The 15,668-nt window shown below is 38.1% G+C and overlaps 6 protein-coding genes across 7 annotated transcripts; 2 read left to right on the plus strand and 4 right to left on the minus strand.

Moving 5' to 3' along the window:
• Positions 1-5,219: 5,219 nt before the first annotated feature.
• LOC9311898 (E3 ubiquitin ligase BIG BROTHER-related) lies at positions 5,220-6,489 on the minus strand. Its single transcript, XM_002877505.2, has one exon. The coding sequence runs from the start codon at positions 6,024-6,026 to the stop codon at positions 5,391-5,393; it is 636 nt and encodes a 211-aa protein (XP_002877551.1). The 5' UTR covers positions 6,027-6,489; the 3' UTR covers positions 5,220-5,390.
• Positions 6,490-6,611: 122 nt separating this feature from the next.
• On the minus strand, positions 6,612-8,923 carry LOC9313620 (gibberellin 2-beta-dioxygenase 7). Its single transcript, XM_002877506.2, has 3 exons — positions 8,389-8,923; positions 7,066-7,384; positions 6,612-6,978 (listed from the first exon to the last, which is right to left on the minus strand). Exons 1-3 carry the CDS (start codon positions 8,856-8,858, stop codon positions 6,751-6,753), a joined length of 1,017 nt encoding a protein of 338 aa, XP_002877552.1. The 5' UTR covers positions 8,859-8,923; the 3' UTR covers positions 6,612-6,750.
• A 1,003-nt stretch (positions 8,924-9,926) lies between these two features.
• Positions 9,927-10,495, plus strand: LOC9313621 (protein PSY2). Its single transcript, XM_002875784.2, has 2 exons — positions 9,927-10,137; positions 10,239-10,495. The coding sequence occupies exons 1-2, from the start codon at positions 10,050-10,052 to the stop codon at positions 10,364-10,366; spliced, it is 216 nt and encodes a 71-aa protein (XP_002875830.1). The 5' UTR covers positions 9,927-10,049; the 3' UTR covers positions 10,367-10,495.
• Positions 10,396-11,688, minus strand: LOC9311899 (selT-like protein). Of its 2 annotated transcripts, none has more exons than XM_021025684.1 (4): positions 11,430-11,688; positions 11,262-11,326; positions 10,837-11,155; positions 10,396-10,701 (listed from the first exon to the last, which is right to left on the minus strand). In XM_021025684.1, exons 1-4 carry the CDS (start codon positions 11,574-11,576, stop codon positions 10,600-10,602), a joined length of 633 nt encoding a protein of 210 aa, XP_020881343.1. In that variant the 5' UTR covers positions 11,577-11,688; the 3' UTR covers positions 10,396-10,599. The 2 variants fall into 2 exon arrangements, with proteins under 2 accessions (XP_020881343.1, XP_020881342.1); XM_021025683.1 differs by having other exon boundaries at positions 11,415-11,685.
• A 105-nt stretch (positions 11,689-11,793) lies between these two features.
• On the minus strand, positions 11,794-15,366 carry LOC9313622 (asparagine synthetase [glutamine-hydrolyzing] 1). Its single transcript, XM_002877508.2, has 10 exons — positions 14,883-15,366; positions 14,328-14,466; positions 14,144-14,239; positions 13,727-14,059; positions 13,487-13,648; positions 13,074-13,376; positions 12,837-12,971; positions 12,586-12,753; positions 12,386-12,493; positions 11,794-12,292 (listed from the first exon to the last, which is right to left on the minus strand). Exons 1-10 carry the CDS (start codon positions 14,960-14,962, stop codon positions 12,062-12,064), a joined length of 1,755 nt encoding a protein of 584 aa, XP_002877554.1. The 5' UTR covers positions 14,963-15,366; the 3' UTR covers positions 11,794-12,061.
• On the plus strand, positions 15,101-15,619 carry LOC110228534. Its single transcript, XM_021026202.1, is given in 3 exon segments — positions 15,101-15,165; positions 15,220-15,429; positions 15,431-15,619. Coding segments are annotated over 3 exon segments (363 nt in total). The 3' UTR covers positions 15,519-15,619.
• Positions 15,620-15,668: the final 49 nt, after the last annotated feature.

A 15,668-nucleotide genomic window follows, 5' to 3' on the forward strand; every position in this document is an offset into this window, starting at 1 on the left:
ACTGAGATAGGTCAGCAAATCAAAAGAAAGGCAGTGGAAGAGTTGTCTTGCCCTTCAAACTCTCCAAACCCAAACAAAAAGAGGTGATCCCAATAGAGGGATCGCCCAATGTTTAATGAGCATCGTGAGCTGGAATTGCCAGGGCTTGGGACGGTCTCAAGACCTGACAATTCACCGTCTTAAGGGATTGCGTAAAACACTTTTCCCTGAGATGTTGTTCTTGATGGAGACAATACATGGTCGTGATGTTCTAGTTGATTTGCAAGAGACTCTTGGTTATGATAGAGTTTTTACGGTGTAACCAGATGGAAGAAGTGGCGGGTTGGCTTTATTTATTAAGGCTGGGGTTACTGTGGATCTGAAGTTTGTAGATAAGAATCTGATGGATTTTCATGTTCAGTTTGGTGCCGTTTCTTGTTTTGTGTCTTGTATATATGGTGATCCTATATATTTTCAAGAAGAGACTTATCAATTGGGAAAGGATGAGTAGAATTGGGGTTGGAAGAAGAGACCCTTGGTGTATTGTTGGAGACTTCAACGATATTTTGCACAATGGAGAAAAGATTGGTGGCCCTAGAAGAAGTGACTATCTCTTTAAACCCTTCTCAGATATGTTGCTTGCTTGTAATATGGTTGAACTTCCCAGTCATGGAAATAGCTTCACGTGGGCGGGTAGACGTTATGATCTTTGGATCCAAAGTAGATTGGATCGATCTTTTGGAAATAAAGAATGGTTTGCTCTTTTCCCAGTATCTAATCAGTCTTTTTTGGATCTTAGAGGATCAGATCATAGGCCGGTTTTGATAAAGCTCACTGCTTCTCAGGATCTCTACAGAGGGTAGTTCAGATTTGATAAAAGACTTTTATTCAAACCAGATGTGGAAGAGACCATTTTTAATGCTTGGAATTCTACTGATACCTTCAGGACAGGTGATGTGGCTCAGAGATTAAGGTCTTGCAGGAAAGCATTAAGCTCTTGGAAGAAGACTAATACTCTGAATTCTAAAGACAAGATCAATCAGTTGGAGAACGCTTTAGAAGTGGAACAGTCTTCTCTCTTTCCTAGATTTCTCCTAGTCTATAATCTTAAAAGGGATTTGGCACTAGCTTACAATGAAGAGGAAGACTATTGGAGACAAAAAAGCAAGGATAAATGGATGCATTCAGGAGATAGAAATACCGGGTTCTTCCATGCTTCTGTTAAGAATAGTAGAGCCAAGAAGCGGATTGATTTACTCCTTGATGTGAATGGGAATGAGCAAAATTCTGAGGGTGCTAAAGGTGAGGTAGCAGCAGCTTATTTCAATTCTCTCTTCACGTCAGTCAATCCGGCTAGTTTCATTCAATGGTTTTTTGACTTCCCTACAAAGGTATCTTCTGTAATGAATGATAGACTCATTCGCTCTGTTTCTAAGGATGAGGTGAAAGACGCAATGTTTTCTATCAAACCTTCTAGTGCACCGGGACCTGATGGAATGTCTGCTTTATTTTTCCAACATTATTGGAATATTGTTGGTGACCAGGTTGTGAAGGAGGTTCAGCTTTTCTTTCTCAATGGTGAGTTCCCTGAAGAGTGGAACTACACTCACCTATGCCTTATTCCTAAAGTTCCTTATCCCACAGAAATGAAGAATTTGAGGCCTATCAGTCTTTGTTCAGTTCTTTACAAAGTCATATCTAAGATCCTGGTCAAGCGCCTCAAGCCCCTTCTCCCGGTTTTGGTCTCTGATTCTCAGACTGCTTTTGTTTCTGACAGATTAATTTCTGATAACATTGTTGTAGCTCATGAGATTGTTCACAGTTTGAAATCCAAACCAGTGTTTGCAGCAGAGTTTATGACTGTCAAGACTGACATGTCTAAGGCCTTTGATAGAGTAGAATGGAGCTATCTAAGGTCTCTTTTGCTTGCTTTGGGTTTTCATGTGAAGTGGGTTAATTGGGTGATGAAGTGTGTTTCCTCAGTAACTTATTCTGTGCTTATAAATGATGTTCCCCATGGTATGATCAAGCCTCAAAGAGGATTGAGACAAGGAGATCCTCTCTCTCCCTTTCTTTTTGTTCTTTGTACTGAAGGTTTGACGCATCTGCTGAATAGAGCTAACTTTGAAGGAAAAATCACTGGTTTTCAATTCCATGAAAATGGGCCTGCAATTCATCACTTACTATTCGCTGATGATAGCCTCTTTATGTGCAAGGCTGACCAGGATCAAGCTTTGGAGCTTCTGAGGATTCTTACTTGCTATGGCAAAGCAACTGGACAGGAATTGAACCTTTCCAAATCTTCTATTACCTTTGGTGTTAAGGTTCCGCAGGGGAACATGGATCTAATCAAGGCAGGTTTAGGCATTTACAATGAGGGTGGCGCTGGAACTTACCTGGGCCTTCCCAAGTGTTTTAGTGGATCTAAAGTTGAGCTCTTGAGTTACATCAAAGAAAGGCTCTAGTCAAAACTGTCTGGTTGGTTTTCTAGAACTCTCTCTCTTGGGGGTAAGGAAGTGTTACTTAAGTCAGTGGAAATGGCGATGCCGGTCTTTGCTATGTCTTGTTTCAGATTACCCAAGACCACATGTGAAAATCTTTCTAGTGCTATGGCTGCTTTTTGGTGGAACTCACATGAACATGAGAAGAAGATTCATTGGTTGAGTTAGGATAAAATTTGTCTATCAAAGGACCTTGGTGGCCTCGGATTTAAGGATATTGCTCTATTCAACCAGGCTCTTCTTGCCAAGCAAGCTTGGAGGTTGATTCAGCACCCTGACAGCCTATTTGCTACATTCCTTAAGCATAGGTATTTTCCATTGGTAGGCTTTCTTGATGCGATTTTGGGAACTCGTCCCTCTTTTTCTTGGAGGAGTATTCTCTTTGGTAGAGACCTTCTTATCAAGGGGCTTCAAAAAAGAGTTGGTAATGGTAATTCTATTAAGGTTTGGATGGAACCTTGGTTAGAGGATGGTATTATGAGGATCCCCTGGATTAAAAACCCCATTATTGATCTTGAACTTTTTGTCAGGGACCTAATTGATTTTGCTAGACGTGATTGGGATCACTTGAAGCTTGAAGAGCATTTCTTCCCGGATGATATTGTCAAGATAAAGAAAAGAAAGCATGTGGTGGATCTTGACGATTTTTATATCTGGAAGCATAACAAGAATGGTGATTTTTCTGTTAAATCGGCCTATTGGTTAGCTTGTGAGATTAATAGGGTTGAGATTAATTCACTTGCAGAGGTGCAGCCTTCTATCAACATCTTAAAGGCTCAGGTTTGGAAGCTTATCATTGATCCTAAGATAAAAGTCTTTCTATAGAAAGCTCTCAGCGGTGCTCTTGGGGTTACTGACCAGCTTCGACATAGAGGAATGAAATTGGATGGTCGTTGTCAAGTCTGTGGAAAAGATGGAGAAAGTATTAACCATGTCTTGTTTGAATGTTCTGTTGCGAGAAAAATCTGGGCTATGTCTCACTATCCTTCGCCTGAGAATGGGTTTGATAAGGGGGCTGTTTTTTCAAACTTTCATCATCTTCTTGTTAACAGGGACAACAAGTCTTGGCCAATCAACATTAGGAAGAGCTTTCCCTGGATTTTATGGAGAATTTGGAAAAATAAGAATCTCTTGTTCTTTGAAGGCAAATCTTTTGATGCTAGACAATCAGTGATGAAGATTCAAGAAGATGTTGATGAGTGGTTTTTGGCCCAGAGGAAGGACAGAATGGTGGATCTGAATGTGGACACTTTGAATTCCTCTTTGGGTGGTCTTATTGCATCTGCAGCTCAGGTTCACTATTTGCCCGATCCGTTACCAATCTGGAAACCGCCACTTAGTGGTCGGTTGAAATGTAATGTGGGGATGTCCTGGTCTACAAGGAATAACTTGGCATGTAGTGCTTGGGTTCTTCGGGATGAATGGGGGAGAGTCTTGTTACATAGCCGCAGATCTTTTACCAATGTTACCAACAAAGAGCAGGCGGTTTTTTTAAGTGTTCTTTGGGCTATGGAAAGTTTGATTAGTCACAGGTGCACCAAAGTTCTCTTTGCTCTTCATGATGTTTCTCTGATTGGTCTCATCTTGAGACCGATAGCTTGGCCCTCTTTCAAGTATGAGTCTACAGAGTTAATGCGTTGTTTGGGACTCTTTTTGGAGTGGAGTGTTGTCCATGAGCTTCCACTAGCTAACAGAGGAGCTTATCTCTTGGCTCAAAGTGTTACTGCAGAGTGTAGACTCAATTCTTATGTTGCTTCAAGTTATCCTTCTTGGTTATATGGCTTGTTTGAACATGAGAGATTAGCTTCCTCTGTCTAAACTTTTTGTGATGATTCTCGAATTGGCTGGTTCTTGTTCCGCCGTATTCTTTTTGTATACGCCATGTTCCTATAAATGGCTTAGAGTAATAGTTTGGTTGGTTATGGTCTCTTTTCAATTGTGAAATTGGTCTGCTCTGTAATCTTTCAACAATCAATATATTTACCCGGATGACAAAAAAAAAAAAAAAAAAAAGTAATATACACATGTGTCTTAGTCGTAAAGATCCCATCCCACTTTGAAGGGAGATAAAAACTACAAATGAAATCATGTGACTTATTGTATAAAATGAATAGAAAGCCGTATGTATATGCATTATTTATAAACAAATGGAATAACATAGCTTGGTCAATTAAAAAATTGGGTCCATTTAATTGAGCTAAGAATTTAATTTGCACCAAATAAAATTTAGATAAGTTTTTTTTCTTCTTAAATTTTAAGTTAGGTTTTAAAATTTTTGGATCATACCTAGTTAAACCAATAGAATATCGTGATCAAATAAATAAAATAGAATAGGTACACGTCTATATAAGAATAGTGCATTCATAAAGTTTATAATATAAATTATTAAATATTTTCTAAAGTAACAGATTTTGTTTGATCGTTAGACGTGTACACAATAGAATAATGTATATATGGGCTACTCCAGGTTTTTTGAGTGACGATCACGAATTTTTGTGATGTGAAGAAGATATATCGGGCGATGTTGTGTTCGCTTATATTTTTGAGCTAGTCCATGAAAAAACACTGATTTTAGGGGGATACGTTAATTGGTGCGTTTTGCTTAACAACGTTAGTTTCTAGTTTTGCACCTTTTGATATACATTCTCTTTTCTTTCTTTCTTTTTTGTTAAAGGGCTTTGGCTTTCATTGATTAATAAAATGGGAAACTACAATTTTTAGTTTTTAAAGATACAAAGGTGATATAATTAGGGTTTTATTTTTGTAATTTTCCCTTAAAAATAGAATTTGGTGCCCATTTACAACCTGAATTAGGCACTTGCTTTTTACCATTTAATCTGTGGCGCGCGACGTGGGTTTCAATTTTCATTTAAAAATAAAATTGATAATTAAATTAATATTTTTGAGATTTCAGCTCACAGATGGGTCAGAACAACAAATGGGACAAATCTTCTTCGTCTCAAGCCATTTGGTTATACATTCAGAGTGGTATGGATGGTCACAAGGTCGGAGAACGACCAAAGATTCTCTTTCTTCAAACTCCATTTGGCAAACCACACAACGATCAATCTCGTTTTTGTTATGAGAAAATATGTAGGTAGATGCGTTCAAACACGTGGAGATTTCGCTTGGATTCATGCCACGTTTTTCGACTCCGATGAAATCTCCAAGTGCAATCAGCTCCTCGTAAGACAACTGGTCGGGGTCAACCTCATCTTCTTCCTCCAAGAAATCATCCTCAATGTTGGAGTTGCTTTCTTGATCTTCAAGAAACTCATTGATTTCGTCTTCATCTTCTCCAAATCCATTGCTATCGAAATACTCGTAGTAGTTCTCATTGCTTTCTTCTTCTTCATCTTCATCTTCAGATTCTTCATCACTTTCTATCATTGAAAGCCTTGAAGAGGCCGAGTCATGATTAGAAGGGGCAAATTGGGAATTAGCTTGGGAGGCAGCAAGAGCAACTTCAGAATTTGCTTGCTCGAAGAGGGTTAGATCGGGAAGTTTGTTTGGAGGCTGCTTAGGCTCTTCTCCTTGATTATCCATTAGAGAAGAAGAAGCTGGTTGTGTTGTGGTTAGGAAGCCGTGCTCCGGAATTTTATATGAGAATGGGCTTTCATGTCAAAGAGGTTACTTAAGCAACAAGAAATGAATATTGTGGACAGCTTCCGTACAAAGTAATACAAAAGAAACATGGGGAAGTTAGCTAGGGTATCCTTTTTCGCTGTTATAAGCAAAATAATGCATAAGTTTTTAAATTACCAATCAGGTCTGCATTTTCCCTTAACTTTGGGTCTGCAAGAAAGAAAAGTCATATCTTGGACGACAATCTACTGCCTCTACCAAAAGAGCATTTCTGAGTATTGCGTGACATATTCCTCTATATATAAAGAAACACTTGTGTATAACCAGCCTAATAGACAATCACATTAAACTTTGTTTTTATGTACTAAATCCCGTGTACTATATATATTATTTATAAAAATTAAAACAATACAGTTTGGTGGTATTGAACAAGATTATTAGAGGAAAAAGTGTATACTATTAAGTTTATTCTTGGAGGATCGAAGAATAAAGTTAAAGCTTATTTTCATCTTTCTTTCAGGCACTAAGGTTTCTTTGCATTTATCATTGAACTTGCAAATAAAAGTTTAACCATAAAAAACCTTGCAAATACATAGTTTTGCCAAGGAAATGTGAATATTTTATAGGATACAAAGAAAAGCGAATTGTTAACATATATATTTGGAGGAAATAAGAGAATTCAAGACTAGGGGTTGCTTAGGAACCTAGAAAGGCCGATTTTGCTACCATGGGTCTCAACATCAAGCTTAACTTGAGCTTCAAACTCCGAGAATTTGAATGGCTTATAGCGAGTAGAGTTAAACATACAATCTTTCTCCGGGAACACAAAGTAAACTATCGAGTATCTCTCCTTCTTCTTCATCCTCTTTCCCACTTTATGCAACACACTCTTGTATTCCTCATCACTTATCACCTGTATCAAATGATTTTTTCTTGATTTATTGCATTTGGAATCTATTTTAACTTGCACGGAACGTTAGTTAATTAAGTAATTAATTACCTGCATCATATCCCCAAGACCGATGACAAAAGAATTGGCAAGAGGTTTGACATTGAACCATTCCCCATCTTTCATGAACTCTAGCCCACCAACGTCGTCTTGGTTTATGATCGATATCACCGAACTATCCGTATGAGCCTCGAGTCCGGGGGATTCAGTGCACTGAGGATACCGTTGAACACGTATCACACCTGTTGACTCCGATAAGTAGCTCATTTTCTGGTCACCGGATAATTCGAGGGACAAAGTTTTTGTTATAGCTTCAAATAGGGTCACAATAATCCTAGTTACATGCTTTCCATATTCCTCCATCACCACTCTGCGTAACGCATCACACAATGATAGTTAATAATGTTGACTACGAGACAAAAAAAAAGTAATGACAAAATTAATTAGTAAACGACGAAATGATATCCAAAATTTTACTCATTACTGTAATTTTATGAAACGTATTTGTAAACTCGTGGTATGTGCTTTCGAGTTTCGGCATTAAATTAAGTTTCATCGTCTCATGATTTTGTCGTTTTATGTCACATTTTTTTTCATTTTCCTAGATTATTACGTAAAAAACTCGTGACTTCACCTTGGTGTTATCATTCAGAGTTACTGCGTATTTTGTTAAAATAATTGGCCATCTTTAATCGGAGAAATGAACAGAGTAAATTAACTTAAAGCTATAAAATTTGGGATTTTTGCCAAATGTACCACATTTTTCAAATTTCTTAGCATCTCTACCACAATTGAGAATGGTTTAGCACTTGTACCACATTCATGTGGTATTGTGGTATGAAAAAGACAGTTTTGCCCTCGGCTGATGTGGCAGATAAAGTATAACATTTATGGACAAGTATATGGGGGACAAAAAACCTATACGGGGACAATAATCAAACGAAATATAAACATCAAACAAAATGAAAAGACCGCAATTAGAGTTTACATACTAAAATCCAAGAACAATGAATTAAAATTGAGGGACAAAAACCAGCAAACATGCACAAATAAGATGAAATTATGGAGAAACTCAAACTTCGGGGACAACTGTATGTAAACTTCTTTTTGTGTCCTCAATTTATGAATTTTGTCCCCAAAATTTGAGCAAACGAAAGGAAGGACAAAATGGTCATTAAACATCTCAATTGTGGTATGGATGCTAACTAGGCTTCGAAAGTAGTACTGGACCTAAATTTTAGGCCAAATGTGGTACTCAATCTAATTTTCTCATAAAATTTTAAATTATCTATGCAAAAAAGAATTTTGATTTGACCAAATTCTTTAAACCATCAATGAAGACTAATGAATTTAGTAAAACGTCGTCGTACGTACCTGAAAGACTCAAGCTTGGGATCAGAACAAGAAAGTGCCAGAAGACGAGAGAGAGAAGCCAGAGGAATATTGATGCCTTCGAACAAGTGACCACTAGATTCTTGTGGTGCTCTCGTTACGGCTTTTCCCGATGGACTCACCGTATGTGTTCCCCAGTAATACGATAACGGAGAGTTAACGCCGAACAACGTCCGTTTCTCTTCAAACGGTAGACTCAACACTGACTCCGTCATCTCTTTCACCTGTGACATCAACGTTAAAGGTATCCCAGTATTCTCCAAATGGAAGATCCCCCAGTCTTTGCATGCTTCTCTCAGTTTCTCCATGTCCAAATGCTCCATATCGATAACCGGGATATCGATATCTTTGCTCCGGTCTAAACCCGGCCGCGGTTCAATGGATGTTTCTGGTTCGGTTGGTTCGCTCATTAAAGGTCGAAACTCTGGTGGATAAGACTCCGAGTTGCTCATGCTCTCCTATGAAGTGGACTCGTTGTTTCTGATATCTCTCTTTTGTGAATAAGGGCAATGCATGCATCATCAAACCATGATGGTATATATTTACTAACGAGAAATATTGTGTCAAAGTTATTTTAGTAACTGACGACCGAGTCAATTGTTGTATATATAATTTTATGTTTAATTAGTTATTCTTTTAAGTTTTAACTAATAATAATTCAAAGTACGTACATTTTGCGTCTATTTCCTGCCAATTTCCTACGATTTTGGCCGTAGGACTGCGTCTATTTCTTGTAGTTTCTGGTCAAAACCAAACCGTTTACGCAATAGCCTTTACTTCTTGAGGGTTGATGCGCAATACAAATATTAATCCTCGTCTAGCTTTTAGATTGTCAACAGCGTCAAGGTAGTTCACATCGCTTGAAAGCAGTAAGATATTAGCATGTAGATTTTATGCTACCCATTTATGCATTAGGGAAATAATTTTCTCTTCTGGCTTAGGTCTTTAACTCGAGGTTTGGGATGGACGTGGACAAAGTCGATTGTGATGTGTAAATGAGTTTTCATTTTCTGCACATTGAATAAGTCTTTTATCCCCAAATACTTTGAATAAGATATTTCACCCCGGGGACCTTTTTTCTTTTTTTGGACAAACTCATGTATATTGATATTTCACCTCGGGGACCTTCTTCATACAATACTGATTGAATTTTTCTAAAGATTCCTTTCATATAATTTTATGTGGGAATATTGCAGTTTTCAAAAAAATAAAATGTAACTTATCGAAATTGGTTCAGAATAGAGATTTTAGTAAATTACCCTTTCTTCATTTTGTGGTCTTGTTAAACATATATTTGTGAAAGTAGATCCAGTTCCTAAAACTTCAGGTATCCTATTTTTCATAGCAGATCTTATTGGGTGTGTTGGTTTTGGAAATTTTGCCCACCCCTAATTTTGACAAATGTGGCGACAATGCTAGGCCACATGTCACTATTTCCTTGGTCATATTCTGACCATTAATATCCCATCTCCCAAACTAACATTACACACACAACAAAACAGGATTTAATGTTTAGACTCTCATTCACGTGAAAAAAACAGATTGCATTGGATAACCACAACCAGAATATTTTGGTATCATCATTTCTATAAATATATACGACGTATACATACATATAAACATACCTCTCAAACCAAACTGAGATGAGTTTTGGATCTCGTCTTCTTTTGTTTCTCATACTAACCCTTCCACTTGTAACATCTTCATCCCAAAACACTGCTTCTGTTTCAGGTTTCATCTCTTTTAATCGATTCTTCTTTCTTTATGTTTTGATTCTTTGAATTGTGATGTTCTGACTCTGTTATCGGATTTGAATTGGTTTTATTTGTTAGGATTTGGGAAGACAGGGACTAAAAGTAGATCCTTAATGGTAACCATCGAGGATTATGATGATCCATCTGCAAACACCAGACACGATCCCAGCGTTCCGACCAATGCAAAGGCTGACACAACACCTTAAAACTCTTTTGAGTTTACTTCTTTAGTCTATGTTGAATAATAAATAAATATATAATAATCTCTCTTTCGAGTGATCTGAATTCTCCATGTGAACTATATGTATCAACCACACAATTTGAGGATATTAACACATGGTGTTGGTGTTAAAACAAAAAACGAACATTTTGGCACATAAGCTTTTTTAACATAAACACTAGATTCGTGTCTATGATTGTGTAAGCCCGTAAGGATTACTCAGTAGCTGCCTGCGACGAACGGTTTCGTCAATGTTCCACGGATGAGATCTCTGAGCTCAATCTCCCCTGGGAATCTCCCTTCTTTCAACTTAGAGAACACCTACAAAGAAAAAACATTGGATTTGATTAGCTTTACTAATACTAACAGTCTAACACTAACACATTTGGCACAATAGCAGCACAAGTCTGTGTCTTATAACCAAAGCTTGTCACAGAAAAATGATCTGATACTGACCAATTCTCCATTGCAGCTAACTTCAAAGGCGCCAGAACTTTGCAAGAAAGACTGCAAGAAGTTACCAAGAAGCCAAGTGGAAGCCATGGACCCGAATCTATTCGCTCTCAAAGAATGGTACCAAGCAGGAGGCTGCGCAATTCCAATCATAGAAAATATCTGTTCACCTCCCATAATGAGACCAATAACTCCCATCTGAGCAACTGGCACAACCTTAGCAAGAATACGTTTTGGCGCTGGTGCCGGATAATTCGCAAGAACTACATCTAATCCAGGAAAAGCTGTCTCTAACATCTTCTTCATTGTTACTGCAGTTCCCCTACAATTAAAAGATCACCATTTGTACATAAATACAGGACCTAGCAATCAAATCACGAATAGAAAACCTAAAAAAGACAATAACTTAGAAAGAAGTCGAAACATACTTGTAAGAGCAGGAAACGCAGAAGTTGATCTCTACGGTGTTTCCATATCCAACACCACTTGACTTCTGCTAAAAAGAGGAACGATTAGAACACAAATGATGCGAGAATTGAGTAGGAATTAAAGAGAGATACTAGCGATGAATTCGAATTCACCTGTGAGGGGAAATCTAGGGTTTCTGGGAAACGCTGCGGGTTAGAGATAGACGGTGGTGGTTGTTGCTGAGATTTCGGCGGTGGAGGAGTGAAGAGATTTAAGAGATCCGTGAAAAGCAAGAAAATCGGTAGTCCTAACAAGATCAATTGTGTTTTGTCCATGGCGGATTTTTGAATCTCAGAGAGGGAATTGAAGGAGATTTGATCGGAGAAGACAACAGAATTAAGTCAATTGGGTTAAATAGATGAGAACGTCCAATGTTTCTGTTTTATTATTTTTTAACACTTTTTTTAAAACCCCACAAAGCCCATTAGACCCAAAGAGAACAAACTTGATGATCGATTAACCAACCACTTGGTAAATTCGACAGAGATTAAATGGTGTACATAGAAATGTATAATTTCCGACTAATCCTTAGGTGAGTATAGCCGTCGAGTAATATCGATACAATATAATACATCATTGATATAAGATTGATGTACATCGAAATGGTACATTCAAATCTTACAAAGAAACAAATTTTTACAAGATAATTAATACATTCAAATCTTCATAGGAAAAAAGATAAAAAGTCGCATTCTTATTATTAAATCATACAAAACACTTCACCCATTGGGAAGATACAACACACATTTCCCCATCAAACTTACGTCTGAATCACAACTCCTTGACCCATCATCATCGGCATGTCGTCAATTGCCTTAAGTGGCGGCATGGGCAATGCCACGTTCTTGCCGTCGTAGGCCGAGAGGTGAACTCCTATGGCGGCTCTTCCTGATGGATCCATATTGTTGGACCAGCTTGCATCCCACTCCACTGCCTTTGCAGTCGAACAAGCCACTGTCGCACCTCCAGGAACCGTTAGTCTCGCAGAGTTCTACGAAAAAACGTAACAAGGAAGTTTTTGAATTTGTTAAAACAAAACGAATAGGAGATTCTGTTACATCATGGAGATTTATCAGACTCTCACCTGTGGGAAGAACCTCTCAAAGATCATTCTGTAGTAGTAAGCTTCTTTAGTGTTTGGAGTGTTGTGAGGGAATATATGCGCCGCGTTGGACATCATCTTGTCATTAACCTTAAAACAGAACAGAACTAATCAGATCTGAACATGAATCCAGATGTATTTTAGCTAACTAGAGGAGGAGATATGAGATCTTTTATGTGTACGTTTTGAGCAGCGTGATCTTTCAGGCCATCGATCCAACTGTAGCCAACTCCATCACTGAACTGTTCTTTCTGTCTGTAGAGAATATGCTTTGGCAGATAAGGACGTTCTTCGTCGTCAAAGGCTCTCCTTAGAACCCATTTCTCGATCCTCCCTTCCTCTGGCTTGATCTAGAAAAACCCATATCGAAATTTTGTTTAACGTTAACTTGTCAAAGAAGGTATTGAGTTTGTGATGTAAGTTTTGTAATTACCATCTTGCATTCAGGGTCGAGAGACATAGCTGTGTTGATGAAATCTTTGTCAAGGAAAGGAACACGCGCCTCTAGTCCAAAGGCAGATGTAGATTTGTTGGCTCTTAGACAGTCATACTTGTGAAGAGCCTTGATCTGCAAGTCATCACCGAACATACATGAATTCATATCAAGAAGATAAGTAAATTTAAAGACCTCTGTTTTGATAATGTCTTATTTTGTGGTTAAATGGAATACCTTGCGACAAGTTTCTTGGTGAAACTCTTGCTTGTTAGGTGCCTTATGGAAATAGAGATACCCTCCAAAGATCTCGTCGGAACCTTCACCAGAGAGAACCATCTTGACCCCTAGAGACTTGATTTTCCGGGACATCAAGAACATCGGTGTGCTCGCTCTGATAGTCGTCACATCATAAGTCTCCACATGGTAAATCACATCCTCTATTGCATCAATCCCGTCCTGCACCGAGAAGTGGAACTCGTGGTGCACCGTCCCCAAATATTCCGCCACCTCTTTCCCTGCCTTCAAGTCCGGCGAGCCCTAACACAACAACCATAAATAATGCTAAGTTTGAGTTTCATATTTAAAAACACTATATATCTCATCCAACCTCTGCTTTTAAAACAGAGGAACTCTGTTCTAAATCGCACCTCAAGACCAACGCAAAAGGAATGGAGCTGCGGACCCCATTGCTTAGCTGCTTTAGTACCGGCCAAGTGACGGGCAGTGATGGAGGCAACAAGGGAAGAATCAAGACCACCAGAGAGTAAAACTCCAAAGGGAACATCGGTCATTAACCGCTTAATCACAGCCTGTAGAGAAAAACAAACAGATTTCAGATTAATCCCTCTCACACCACATACATTTAAAAAGAAGAGATGTTTTCTTACGTTTTCAAAGGCGCGTCTTATCGCAAGAGGTTCATAAGGCGTTGAAGGAATGGATTCATTGAACCAAGGAGGATTGTACCATTGCTTAAACCCTCCTAATTTGCTTGAATAAAAATGACCTGGAGGAAACGTTTCGAAATGCTCACAATCGTCATTTAACCCTTTCATCTCTGAAGATATCCAGACAGATCCATCTAATCCCCAGCCAATGTAGAGCGAAGTGACACCAATCGCGTCACGAGCCACCATGAAGGAATTATCTCTTGTGTCAAGTAACACAAATGAGAAGATTCCATCCAACATATCAACAAAATCCACACCATACTCCTCGTACTATATCCCACAAAACACATCAAACTCAAGTCAAAACTTAATAACCAGTTTAGCAAAAAGCAATCAAAACTATATCAAACATACCAAGTGCGCAATGACGTCACAATCACTACCGGTACGGAACTTGTGATTCTTCAAACGTTTTCTCAGCTCCTCATGGTTATAAATCTCTCCATTCACCTTACCAAACAATCAACAACAGAAAAAAGTTTCAGCTTCAAAAATATCAAAAGAGTTATGATATATGACTCCATGGATATAGCGTTACCGTGACAACAATGGTCTTGTCTTCGTTGAAGAGAGGTTGATCACCGGAGGCAGGATCGATGACCGCAAGACGTTGATGGGCCAAGTAATTGTCTCCGTTCTGATATAATCCACTCCAGTCAGGTCCTCTGTGCCTCAATCTGTAACCAAATTTTGAAAAAAATAAACTCACATATTTATACCATATCTAGGGAATATTCCACCAACAAAAAAAAGATTCAGATTTTCTTAGAGAGATCCACATAAACTATGCAAAAAGGGTAACGTTTGATTTGATCAAACATCACTGTTCATGTCACGTTCAACAAAAAGGTCCAAGAAAATGAATGCATTGATAATACTACAAATTATGTATGTCGTGATCGTGTAAAAATGAGATTAGATGACATCAATCTTCCTCAGCATATTCTGAAACAATCATTTTAGTATCTTAAGATGTCTAACATCAAACTAATCATAACGTAATTTTGCAGAATTTAGAATGATTTTAACGTGACAAACCAAATAATTTTCTTATTTTAAAAACCAAAAAAAAAAAAGAGGAAAAATGAATTGCCTGCGAGAAAGCTCAAGAACACGAACTCTCTTGGCCTGAGAATCGTCGGAACATCCTAAAACGGCAAGTATTCCACACATGTTTTTTCTTTCGGTTGCAAAAATGAAAAAGATCACGAAGAATGAGAACAGAAAAAACAGAATTTTCCGAAACTTTAGGGGATAGATTTTTTAAAACCCCAAAAAAAGATTACAGGGAAAATATAACAAAACAGACAGATGTCCAGGAAGAGAAAGGAGAAAATTGCACGTAGAAGTGTTTTATCGATATTTGCGTTTTTGATGTCTTGTTATTCTACGACCGATTGCTCTATTTATAGACACTAAACGGCGCCGTGATGTCGCGTTTTGGTTCTGAAGGAGTCGTGCGTGCCTGCGTGTGGACCAAATTATTTATTTACTTGTAACCGGATAAGTTACCGGATAACTCTGACCAGCTGTTTCCACGTGTTAATTAACCTTCTTACGACTTCCGATGGGTTTTTGTTTTTACTTTTTACATTCTCTTTTGTCCGGTTTCTTCCAATTTTGACGGTGGGGGAAACTCCGGTTTAGGTTTATCCGGCTGAGTCAGCAAGTGGATATGTACTTATCTGACGGTGTAAAAATTGTCCAATGGTTGTTCTGGTTGCTTTAAAGCCGTACACGTGTTATCACGACAATGGTGGGACCACTTGTATTTGATTGTAGGTGAAGCATTTTATCATAATGTTAAAACAGCAAATACATTTCACATGAGATCTCAAAATATATATATATATATATATATTGAAGATGCAGTTTCTGA

The sequence above is a fragment of the Arabidopsis lyrata genome (assembly GCF_000004255.2).
Source record: "Arabidopsis lyrata subsp. lyrata unplaced genomic scaffold ARALYscaffold_5, whole genome shotgun sequence".
Classification (NCBI taxonomy): Eukaryota; Viridiplantae; Streptophyta; class Magnoliopsida; order Brassicales; family Brassicaceae; genus Arabidopsis; species Arabidopsis lyrata.